Source organism: Schistocerca nitens, chromosome 2 (assembly GCF_023898315.1).
Source record: "Schistocerca nitens isolate TAMUIC-IGC-003100 chromosome 2, iqSchNite1.1, whole genome shotgun sequence".
NCBI lineage: Eukaryota > Metazoa > Arthropoda > Insecta > Orthoptera > Acrididae > Schistocerca > Schistocerca nitens.
In genome coordinates, this window is record NC_064615.1 from 451,998,941 (window position 1) to 452,012,513 (window position 13,573).

The window sequence follows — 13,573 nt, forward strand, 5'->3', positions numbered from 1 at the left end:
GGGAAGGGGAGGGGAGGGGGGGGGAGGATGATGAGAACGAGGAGATGGTGGGTGAGGTCTTAAACAAGGTAGAAGTAAATTATCACAGCAAAATACAACAGCTGATCCTGATGTGGTTCCAGGTGAAGCTTCCTTATCAGGATCAAGGAATACAAGACTTTGTTGAATTAAAAATAGTTTTATTTACTAAAAATTAAAATAATTTTAATGTATAACTAATTTTGTACAAAAAGTTAGTTACATTTTGCACGGCAATGAGACTGGTTGCCAACATACAAACTGTCAATAAATATCTAATGAGCTGTCAACAATTGTGACTGATGTCTCAGTGAAGTGGAGGCTACTGAAAATGTGACTATAAAATTGAATAATGAAATTACTGCTAAAAACATGACAGTATTTAACTCATCTTGCAGAAGCTTTCCAAACTAACAGTAGACATTCTTCAGTGTCTAATAGACATGAAAGCAAGGATAATAAAAACAAAAAATTGCATCAGCTCTAGGTAGACAAGAATTTAGGGGGAGAAGAAACTAGTCAGTGCATTGTTCAAGGTCAAGAAGAATTTAACAATACATAGATTCGGATGGCCAAGAGGATTTCAAAAGCCTTACCATTTGTAGAAGTATGAGGTAATACAGGAAACACGCTTATTTTAGAATGCACGTAGGTCTCAGCAGTTGTTACTTTCATCTCAGTGATGAAGGAAACAAAAACAGAATGCAATATATCAACAACACAATCTGTCACTTCCTCCTAAGCCTTATTCTAAAGCAGAAAATTTTTCCTATGGAGATTAGTTTCTTCATACTAGTTCTACAGTAATTCAGGACCTACTGTATTGTGGATGCAATTAGTTTCTGAGACTTTTTCTTCCATTCCTTTTTATCTTTCCTGTGGAGATTGTATATAGCATTACAACTCATGGTTCTTTGATGTTTTAAAACAAGTCTCTTGTATTGGTAGAAATAAGGCAGATCTCTGAATCTGTAACATTAGTTTCTTGACACCAGTTCTAAGGTAATTCAGGACCCACTGTACTGTGGATGCAGTTAGTTATTGGAATTTTTTCTTCCATTCCTTTTTGGTGTCAACTGTGATTTAATAAAGTGTGAACTATCTCATACACCCAACAAAAGAACAATCTTAATATTAGAGTTATTACTTTCTGTTCTGCTTTCATGTATTTCATGTCCATTGATCCTGCAAGATCAGTCAATTGTATGCCTTTCAGAATAGCAATGCATTTTTCTACATTTGCATCACTTGGTTCTTCTCTGACCAAATAACTAATTTCTTTCTTTGAGGGTGGTGCCCATCCAATCAAATTAGTTGGAGTCAATGTACACAGCTGTCAATCCTACCAGATCAATAAGTTCATTCTTTATTGTACTGAAGCCTACTGATGACACCTCCACCACCAGCCGTTCCTCCAGATTTTTTCTGGATTATAGTTTTCATTTACATGTATCCATATTGCTTCTAAATGTTTATACTTTGTGTAACGTGCTGTCCAAATGCAACAGAGTAATTTTATGTTGCTCACAGAACTACTTCAATATTATAATCAGTTCACTCAGTTCACTTATCTTGTAACAATTCCCAGTAAGATGAAACTCGTGTTAGCATCAGAGAGTGAGGTGCATACCATTCCTATCAAAGTCATCTCTTACATATCAACAGAGCTAGTAGCAAATGCAATTGTGCTACTTTGCATGACACACCATCAGCAGCAATTTGCAGCAGTTTCTCCGATTTACGCAGAGTACATCCTACTTCCTCTAGCCTAAACCTTTTACAGTCTAAATCCTCTGTCATGCCTCCCTTCTTCCTTTTTACTGTAGTATGCCTTTCATGGAAGTGAAACATGGACGATAAATAGTTTGGACAAGAAGAGAATAGAAGCTTTCGAAACGTGGTGCTACAGAAGAATGCTGAAGATTAGATGGGTAGATCACATAACTAATGAGAAAGTATTGAATAGGATAGGGGAGAAGAGAAGTTTGTGGCACAGCTTGACCAGAAGAAGGGATCGGTTGGTAGGACATGTTCTGAGGCATCAAGGGATCACAAATTTAGTATTGGAGGGCAGCGTGGAGGGTGAAAATCGTAGAGGGAGACCAAGAGATGAATACACTAAGCAGATTCAGAAGGATGTAGGTTGCAGTAGGTACTGGGAGATGAAGAAGCTTGCACAGGATAGAGTAGCATGGAGAGCTGCATCAAACCAGTCTCAGGACTGAAGACCACAACAACAACAACAACAACATGCCTTTTATTTAAAATTTTCTTTTTCTTTCCTTGCATCAACTTTATTCACTCTCTTCTAGCTGCTCTCCCTCTCTTTTCCACTTCCAAAGCTCATCTTTCCTTCCATTTTTCTTTTTATCTTTTATCTGTATACAGAGTCTCTATAAATGATTCATTCATTTTCAGAGCTCTGCATTTTCCAAAGTATTACATATACAAATGTGATTGGTGCTTGAATAGAATCATAAATTCACAAAATCTGCATTTGGCACTCTACAAATATTCCACGAGTGCTCCTCTGGTCACACAGCATGTTCAAGCAGTAGTCAAGTTCATTTCCCACCTTATGTAGAAACATCCTGTCAATGGTCATCAAAGCTGCTGAGTAAGTGTTCCACAAGACTAAACAGCTAAGGTCATCAGTCACCTATTCATCCTCCAGGACAGAAGCAGTGTACCAAATCTTCCTGCAAATATAATAGATTTTGTGAACAAGTTTGAGAGAGTGTTCTGTATGTCTGCAAAGCATGTATCTTATATGGAACATGGGAACCAGCCTGGAATTCAGAAGCACTGATGCATTCTCTCAACTGTTCCAGGGTTCTTGGCAATGGGGATGCTTAAACACGGTCCTTAATGTATTTCCACAGGGAAAAGTCACAAGGTGTTAGGTCAGGTGATCTGGGTGGCCAAGGGAACAGAGCCAGATCATCTTCACCACTACGCCCAATCCAGCTATCTGGAAGTTAATCACTTAGATAGTGACCAACACTGATGTTCCAATGAGGAGGGTGTCCCATCTTGCTGGAAAATGATATTCTCAGACTCAACAGTCAGCTGTGGAAACAACAACAATCACAACATATCAAGGTAAGATGTACCTGTCAGTGTCTTCTCACAGAAGAAAAATGGCCCATACAGCTTTGACTATGACACTGCACAGAAAACATTAACCTTTGGTGAATCTTATTCTTGTGCCACATTTTCGTAAGGTATTACAGTGTCCCACACACTCAGAATGTGGTGATTAACCTTCCCAGGTAAATGAAATGTTGCTTAGTCTCCGAATATCTCCTTGGAAGCAAAATGGTCATCCTCAAGTGCTTTCTGCATTGTGATGCAAAACTGAAGGTGCTTGTCATAATTTTATGGTTTTAATTGTTAACTCAGTTGCAGACTGTACAGTTTAAAATGTAACTCATTGGAAAATCTTCCATGCAGTTTGCTGTGGTATTCCAAGTTTGTGGCTTGCGAGGACCATTTATTTTTTTGAACTGCGTATGAAACTTTCTTTCACCCTCTCCACAGTTGCATCTGGCACACTTGTTTCACTGATACTTTTCTGTTTACAAGCACAACAGTGTCTTCAAATTGTCAGTACCAATGCTATGTTTACATGGCAGTTCATTTTTATAATTCCTTCTGGATGCACACTACTCTGTTATAAATGTCTCTCATATTCCAGCAAACAAAAACTCTTTGCTTCCTCTGTCATCATTTTGTGAAGGCACTGCACTAGTAATGCCACCTGGTGGGCACCATGCAAAGTTGATGAGTTTATGGTTCTATTCATGCATCAATCGTATTTGCACATATAATACTTTGGAAAATTTTCAACTTTAAAAAAAATTAATCATTTATAGTAGTCCTGTACTTCAGATTTCTGAACTAGCTACCTTATTTGATCACTTTCTCTTTACCTATCTTTGTCCTGGATACTACTCTCATCTTATAGTGTATTATTTTTCAACATTTCACTCTAACCCGTAAACCCTTCCCCTCTCTTGTCCATCCAGCATTCCCTTTCTGGATAAACAGTTACTATTTCTGCAGAGTACTTGCATTGTGATTGTGTGTGTGTGTGTGTGTGTGTGTGTGTGTGTGTGTTTTCAAAGAATGTCTAATGAGTGGAAAGCCTACCTCCTGAGAGAAAACATCCATGTAAAAGAGAAAGTCTTAGGTGTGTGTGTGTATGCATCATTTTGGGCCCCATAAAATTTGTGGTAGCTCATCTGTTTTCATAATTATTTGCACTAACAACTGGTAAACTGATGTTGTACATGTCTACTTCACATGGTATACTTCATCAAACAGTGCTAAAACAAATTTAAGATGCGAGAGAATGTTGAAATGTTCAGTATATTGGAGTTAATTTTAGAAAGCAAAGCATGGTACTACATTATGCACTGTCCAGTAACAGTAATGTAACAACTGTCTATGTTTGACACCAACATACAATGACCACTCACAGACAGCAGGTGGCAGCACTGGAAGTGGAGGGTAAATAAAGAGTGTCACGGAATTTGCACACCAATACCCCAACTAGACATCCACTGCCTGGTGACAGATGGCCCTTTCACATGAATCACGTTTCATGTTCCTCCAACGGACCAATGGCCATTGGCACATATGGCGTGAAACATACTGTAACAATCGTCAGTAAGGTCCCAGCCGAAGGAGGGAGTGTTACGGTCTGCACGAATCTTTCGTGGCATTCACTGAGTGATCTCGTCATTCTGGAAGTCACAGTGGATCAATACAAGTATGCACCTATTGTTGGGGTTTACTTTTCCTCAGCACAATGACATCTGACAGCAAAACAATGCAACGTATCATGAAGTTCACAGAGTACGTGCATGGTTCGAAGAGCACCAGGATAAGTTTAATGAACTCCCCACATTTAAACCCAGCTGAGACTCTGTGGAACCACCTCGATCAGGGCTAGAGCAGCTGGCCATGGCACTGGAGTTGCCATGGCTTCACATCCACCTTCTGCAACCTCACTGACACACTTCCTGTATGTCTCACAGCAGTCTGTGGTAAAGAGGTGGCTATTCAGACTTTTTGATAGTTGATCTCATTGCTGTGACTGGACCTTGTGTAAACTACTGAAGTGAGATTATTTTTCAGATTATATATATTGCTAGGCAAACTTTGAATCTTATTTCATGCTTATATTTTGAAGGCTTATAATTGGCTGCTTAATACATAGTGTGAAATATTTGCTCTGTTTTTAATGAAACACTGATGTGTGCTATACAACTTAAATATGACAACAGAGGATTAGGTTACATACCAGCATCTTTAAGTTCTGTCAAATTTTTAACTTCGTCAATTTCTAGGTCATCTACATCATCTGTAGAAATGCTTTCTGATGGAGTTCCGGGTGATGTCGACAATGGGCTCACACTCTGATCTGTTGTTGTGGCTGCAAAAATGTAAGGCATATATGTAAGCATAGGCATCCATGGTCGTCGTCACTGCCAATGAAATTCTTCATGGTATGTGATTGCATAGCCAGGAAAATTCTCCTCAGGGTGTTTTGCTGTTTACTGAATGAGAAAAACTTTAGTTCTTGTACATTAGCGAAAGAAGCTGTTTTCATTATCTGATAAGGTATTGAGGATGAGGTGGATGAGGAGGAGGAGGAGGAGGAGGAGGAGGAGGAGGAGGGGGGGGGATGTTCAATGTCCTTTATTGGTGATTGCTTTATTTCTTGACATTGGCAGAAATAGGTGAAGTGGAAACAGGTGACAGTTACAGTGTAGCACTGTTTTTACTTTTTGAAAGATGTTCTTGGCTTGAAGACAGATGCAGTTGCTGGTGCCCACAAAATCAGTTGCAAGTGTGCACTAGTATATTAGGGTGAGATGGGGCAACCAATTAGCGCACGGATATCTGAATACGATAGATACATTTGTCTAAGACTAACACACCAAGCCAATGGTGGCAGACCACCAAGATGAGTGTGACAAAAAGATAATATTTTGAGAAGCCCATATATTAGTGAAATGGCCACTTACCCTGACAAAGATTACAGAGGCAATAGAAATAGCCAAGCAACCCACCAACATGAATACAGAAGATGGGTACAAACTTCCGGCATCTTGGCTGCCACAGTGGCTGTAAGTACACAGAGTATTGGCACAGCTCAGCTGGCAGGCAGTAAGTAAATGGTGCTACTCCATACCTACTGCCCATTTCTTGTTTGTCTGTCTCCACCAATGGCAACAAAAAGCAAAAATTTATCCTCCTCATCCTCAATATCCTATCAGAGCACAAAAACAGCAGCTTCCACTAGTATATATGAACTAAAGATTTTCCTCATTCAGCTGTCAGCAAAACATCCTGAGGAAAGCCATTTACAACAGTGGCCAAAAAGTCAGAGAATTTTACATACCGTCAATGCAGTTACATACCCTAAAGAACTTTATAGTCTGTAAGGCATATAATTATTTGCATGCATGGTAAGTGCAAAAAAGGGATGAGTCACCGTAGCTTTACTCAACACGCATATAAAATTCATCTACAGAAAAATAAAAGGGTGATCTGATAAAATATATATGCTTGAGCTGTTTAAAGTATGCACAAAATGTGCACTAAAGACAGCAACATAACTATGGATGAAGCAGCAGACTAAACTGAACAGAAAAGGTGATTGAAGAAATACATCAACCAGCCACTTTCTGTATAGATTTATTTTATTTCAAGACACATTTTGTGCTGTTTGAAATGCATCTTGCGATAAAATACATTTATACGAAATGTGTCTGGTGCTGTATTTCTAGAAGTAATTCAATCCACAGCCACAGAGCTCAACCACAATTAACAGAGACAGATTAATGTGGACAGTTAAGTTTCAAAATCCTGAATCTGTATAACATTTAAAACAGAAGGAGTAAAGAATGGAAATCTGTTAGAGTGTTCATTTTTATCTGTGTGTTGCTTTTAAATAAAACAAATGGAAGTGTGGTACATTTATAACAGCTGAGTATATAATAGGTATTATCTTCCAACAAATAAAGGTACAGAAAAAAGCAAAGCAAGGGCAGAAGTAACAGAGATATCGTATTACACCTTAAAGTTAGGGCAGATGAATTCAAGAGGGTTTCATAAAGAACAAAATTATTTTACACATGAAAATTACTATACTCCTGAAAATTGTGCTCTTAAATGTCTTTGTAAGAGTATGAAAAAGAACAATGGAAAAAAGAGAATGTATGAGGAATGACATTTGGAAGAAAAACTGTCTGTTACACTGATGGACTAAAACAGTATGAAAGATGAAACAGCCGTGTCAATTCGGCATAGTACTATATGAGGCAGAAGTCACCAACAACTGGCTCATACAGTTTGTGTGAGAGAAACTAGGAGTGCATGTAAAAGTAGCAAACACTGATAGGAGCCATCGGGTTAACCTCTGGTGGTCTACAACATTTTGCTATAATTTTCTGATGTTACAACTTTTCTGTACACAACAGCATCCTCTGTAAACAGGAACATCGATCAGCTGACATTCTACATTGGTTCTACGTAAACTGCCCAGTAAATCAGACTGACTGTTTCTTCATCACTCACTATACAGAAATATTTTCATATCTTATTCAACACCCCTTTGAAAAATCATGTACAAGGAAGGTTTAACAATCTTACAGTCACTGCTTCCTTCCTCTACTTTAAATGAATAAAAAAATTCAGATATTTTTGTCAGCAGAAAATGTCAGGACACTGTTGAGGGAAATCAGTTCTCTAAAAACTGATCAAGATAATTTCTGGAAAGACATTTAGTTTTATACCAGACAACATCTGTCTCTTCTATCTGTTCTAACTCCTTGAAAAAACCAGTTCATCGCTGGTGAAATGAAACATCAGAATCAATTTATAAAGATGACTATAATTTATTTGACAACTCTCTTTAGAGATGAATATGGTTAAAAGAAAACCATAAAACATTGAACACACATTAAAACATAGCAGTTATCTAAAAACAAAAATCACAATAAATATGTATCTCCCCCCCCCCCCCCCCCCCCCCACACACACACACAATCCAACCAACAGTTCTGTGATGTGCTTCACCATTGCCTAGGCTGTGTGTCTCAGGCTGGTATGGAAACAGGCTTTCATTATAGGCCAATAACAAACTTGCCCGAAAATCCTTCAGATGTTCTCCTACACCAACCTTGTGTACTTCATGGAACCACTGATGGTAATTAGTGATTTTCACCACACTCTCTCTATTATGTCTGTGGCATTTTTACACTGCAAAGTTTTCTGTAGTTGGGTGACAGCTGAACTTAGCGCAGATTTGCATGCTTGTCCCGGACAGCTGAACAGCACTCCTCACCCCAACAGGGACAAGCAGTCTTAGTAGCAGCCTCAATGCCTGTAGAATAAATGCATCAGTAGTGTATTAGAGATCAAATCTGTGATGTGATCCAACCACTGCTGATTGCTGTCACCATAGTCAAACACAGCTGTCTAGCTGCACAGTTCATTTAGCCTCAATCAGCAGCCATGTATGCAGTTATCTTTCAGGGAACGGCTCAGATTCCTAAGTGTATACAGAATAATAAATGGTCATTGATATGCAAGTTATGGACAACTTCACTTGTAATGCTCATATTCCTATTTCTAATATGTCCTTTAATTGTGCTTGTCTGGAACTTGTGTTTACTTTAGAGTAAGTAGCAATCTATCTTTTCATACATTTTGATATTCCTAATTAGAGTTTCCATTGTCTAATATACTTTCATTAACTTAATCAATTTGAGAAGCAACAGTAATTAATTTTCAGATTTTTACTTCCTTTGTAAATAAATTAGGAATGGAATCATAACAGGGTAATGTCAACCATCAGACAGCTGTATAACAGTGCAGGATCTGTATCAGAGCTACTTAGCTCAGTGTACAAAGAACAACAAGTCTGACAAAAGGATTGGAAAGGAATTTGTTATCCACATTATCAGGAATAAATGTGTATTCGATGAACTCTACACAGTTAAGAACCTCTGCAGTTGTCGTCTAGTGCAAGATACCACTTGGTCTTGAGAAATAGATTTATCGTTATGAGTAAAATGAATTTTTGCCCAGATATATGCCAAAATTAAAGAGATGTGTGTTAATGTTTACACTGGAACACTACTGTATTTTGTATGATTGCTACGTATATTGCAGTACACGGATACTTAAGGTGGTGTCTAACAGAGCAGCTATTTGGTCCAGACAGAATGCCTGACATCTACATCAGAAAGGCTGAACTACCACTGAAGCAGGCTACACATTTCATCTAGCTGACAACTGCTGAACTGTTAATAAAGTAGCCTATGAACCAATGAGAAGACCAGGATATCAAGATAGAAGTATGAAATACTTTAGGAGTAAAGGTAACATGAAATAGGATAGAATGCTGGCCATACCACAAAGGAGGTGTTTAGTGACAGACGAACACATTGAAATAAGACAAAGACAAAATAACATATCACACAGAGCCCTTTTTCAGGTATAGGAACACACACACACACACACACACACACAAAGGCGTTTTTCCTGTTGGTTGATTTTAAGTGATCAATATATTGCGAGATGCTACACCTTCACTCGTTTCCTGTAACAACGGTTACCTTCTCTTCTGAATTTCCCAGTCACTGTCTCGTTTTCTTTTGATGTTGTGGTCCTGCTGTGCAGTGCCACGTATCTGACCGCTGACTTCTTTTATGACTGCAGTGGGGTGAGGGCTATAAGAGTGCTTCTATATTTTAAACAACTCACTAGGATACTACAAAACATGTTTTTATAATTCTTCTATATTTAAATAAGTTATCAACTCTCAACAACTGATAATTAAAAAAAACTTCTCAGACAACGTGTTCATACACAATGCTTCAATGTCTGACCAAAACCGTTAAGTTCATACTTAACTTGAGATAGCCTAGCATGCTGTCTGTATAAGGCCACTCATTCTCTTCAGTGCTAAAACATTGTCACCAGGCTCCTTTCTTCTTTGGAGTCCACATCACCCCCAAAGCATGACTGCAAAGTGCAAATGATCCCTCACTGGCCAGTCCAAATTACACATCCATCATTATTTTCTGCATTGTGCCTGCATTTTTCTTTCTCATATATGCACATAAATTCCTACAAACCCTGGCACAGTAGATGCTCTTTATGGTACTACAAATTGAAGTCACGTTTCTCACACACACATCTTTCATCGATCTAGCGAAGGGAAAGTGAGACAGGTTGCTACGCTTTATAGCAGCATGTCCCACTACAACACATGGCCATTGTTATCTCCAGGCTTGTTAGTGGTCACATCCATGTAGAACACTGCACAGTGGTTGCTGTGAAGTTAACAGACCACATGGCTGCTTTCACAGGGGGCCCTATATCTAATGGGGTATGAGATGCCGGTGACACAAATGTAGTAGGTGACAGTGGAAAGATGTACGTCAGAGGTCTAGGTCTATTACAGGGATATAAGCGATTGGAGCAAGGGGGTTGGGAGTAAGTGTGGAATACGGACAGACAAAGGTATTGTATAGATTGGATGGGTGGCAGAATACTGTTTTGTGTGTATGTGTGTGGGGAGGGGTAGGAGGACATTTTTCATTTCAGGGCACAATGAGAGGTAGACAAAACCTTGGTGGAGAACATGATTCAGTTGCTCCAGTCCTTGGAGGGGGCTCTCCTTCGTGATTTGGTATGTGGGATGTGGGATGTGGTAGGTAACAGGGGAGAGAAGGCATGGGATACTTGTTTCTGGACAAGGTTCTATTCCAACAAAGGCGACGCCACCTGCGAAAACAGCCATGTGGTCTGTAAATTTAACTGCAATCACAGTGCAGCATTTTATGTGGGCACAATCATTAATCAGCTGTGAGTACACATGCATGGCCACTGCCAAACTTGGACCTAGAGTCAGACGGATTACACAGTTTACGAGCATGCTGCTCAAAATGGTGTGACCGACTTCAACAGTTGCTTCACAGCCTGTGCCACCTGGATTCTTTTTTCTAATATCAGCTTTTCTGAATTGCAGGTGTGGGAACTCTTCCTACAACATAGATTTCATTCCCACAACGCCCCTGGTCTCAACCTCCACTAGAGCCTACCCCCACCTGTATCTATCTATTCCCCTGCTCCTATTCCAGACTTATACACGTCTACAGCCCCCCCCCCCCCCCCACTGCACATGCGTAGTCCTTATTCCTTCTCTGCTTCCCCTCCCTCCTCCCTCACCTACTGCCCTTCCACTTCCGCTCAGGAACTGCCTCTCAAAATTGCACCTAACAGTTCATCACCCTGGCCCCGCCGTTTCCCAACACAATCCACAGTCAAACTACAGCGTCTTCCCAAACCACTACCCTGCTACCCTCCTCCATCTCTGTCTCATGGTTCATCTGTATCCCCACTATCCCCCCTCCCTCCACCCCCAAAGCTGAGATTGCTAATCACTGTAGATGTGCCTTAGTAATGTGTGTGTGTGTGTGTGTGTGTGTGTGTGTGTGTGTGTGGTGGGAGGGGGCACGAACTCTCTCCTCTCCTATCCAGCAAATTGTTACCTTTACTCTTAGATTATTTAATTCTACCAGGACTTTCTATCACCAAATTGTGAGAATAAAGTTTAATTTGTTAAACGGCTAAAGACACACACTATAAACTGATGGTAGTCCACTGCACTACATAAACATTGTTTTAAAGAGATCTTGGTTAGACAGCTGATGATTTTAGACACTGTGACATGTGACACCATAACACCATATTCAGTTGTACAATGAATGTATGCTACTATTTAGTGAACTGTGGGCAGTTAATGAGTAGATTATGTGAGTTTAGGTTCTTATAGTGAAAACTGAAATGACAGAAACAATTTCTAATGATGCGAGATTTTTGGAGCATTGCTCAGGGATGTTATATTTTGTTCCATTAGGACTGGAATTTAAACAGAAGCTGGCATTTGTAGAAGAATGGGGATGTTACCAAAGAAATTGACAGTTGCCCCATCTACCAGACCAAATAGGTAAGACAGTAATTGAATAAAAGGAATTTTGTCGCCAGATTCAAATTATTAAGTAGGGGTTTATTTTGTAGTGTAATGCAGCCAACTTTAAAAAAATAAATAAATAAATAAAATATGAAACAGTGTATTTGAGAAAGCCACATCTTCAAATCTTAATGCAGGCATTAATACGAACAGCTAACAACAGGGAAAAGAAAACTAACAAAGACACAAGCTTGATAATTTGAAAAATTCATGGGTTTCTATCAATTATACAGAAGGTGTTTAGGATTGAGAATTTTAGTGCAAAAGACCCTGTGCTTCTGAACTCACCATGTATTCCAGACCTAAACCATTATTGCTATCATCAAATGAAATGCTGCCAATGCATGCCATATTAACTGAAGTAGTCACATGCAACACAAAAATAAATAACAGTTTCACAACATAGTGTTGATTTCTGTACATGTGAGAGTTCAAACTATTAATATAACATGGTTACGAAGTCTTTCGCGACGTATTTCTTGAGTAAAAATCTCTCGGTGTACATGCCGCGTCAAATCAGGATAAAACTCCAAGCTTTTGACCACTACCTCCATGGTCGTCGTCAGGGCTAAAACTGACTGTCGTGAACTAGCGAGGTTCCCACTTTTATATGCAAAGGACGGCTTCTGATTGGCTAGAATATGTCAGCAATATGGCGCGTAGTGAAGTGGTGCCCTCTACTTCCATAGATGTAGTTGCTATCCCGCGTTGCTTGCAGCGCCATCCCTTGAATCAGGAGGTAAAGTGCGAGAAGTTTTTCTCTGCGATTTTTCTTTATCCAGTGCACTCTTCCAAGTGTTGCTAAGTGCATAGCCGTTGTCTCTATTAAAGTTATTATCGCTAAGTCTAATTTCGACTGCTTCCCGGATCACAGAGTCCCAGTAATTCGATGTGTGGGCTATTACTCTGGTTTCTTCAAATAAAATCTTATGCTTGTTAAGCAGGCTATGTTCAGCCACCGCTGATTTTTCCAAATACCTGTATTTCAGGTGGCGTTGGTGCTCGATGCAGCGGTCGGCAACGGTTCTTACAGACTGGCCCACGTAATTCTTGCCGCATTCGCAAGGAATAGTATAAATTCCCGGCACTCTTAAGCCGAGACTATCTTTGACTGGTCTCAACATTTCCTTAATTTTCCTAGGTGGTCGGAAAACTGGTTTTATTCCTTGCCTCTTCAGGACTCTGGCTATCTTGCTCGTTGTAGCACCGCAAAAAGGAAGACGCGCTATGTGTTGGTCCTCTTCTTGTATGTGGCTGGCATCGTGTCTTACTTTCTTGGACAATACTGATTTAATTTCACCAGCAGAATTACCATTCCTCTTGAAAACAGTCGTCAAATGGTTAATCTCGGGACCGAGGTGGTCCTTGTCGGAAATAGTCCTGGCTCTGTGTACTAAAGTATTCAGCATAGCTCTCTTCTGAGATGGATGATGGAAGCTATGGCTATGCAGATATAAGTCTGTATGGGTTGGCTTCCTGTACACAGAATGGCCCAGT

General features: G+C 39.6%; 1 protein-coding gene across 2 annotated transcripts in view; it reads right to left on the reverse strand.

Moving 5' to 3' along the window:
- Positions 1 to 13,573, reverse strand: part of LOC126236326 (run domain Beclin-1-interacting and cysteine-rich domain-containing protein) — a 214,055-nt gene that overhangs the window by 81,549 nt on the left and 118,933 nt on the right. For both annotated transcript variants that reach the window (XM_049945543.1, XM_049945542.1), the window contains exon 7: positions 5,327 to 5,458. In XM_049945543.1, coding sequence (XP_049801500.1) covers positions 5,327 to 5,458 — 132 coding nt within the window. The remainder of the gene's footprint in view (positions 1 to 5,326; positions 5,459 to 13,573) is intronic.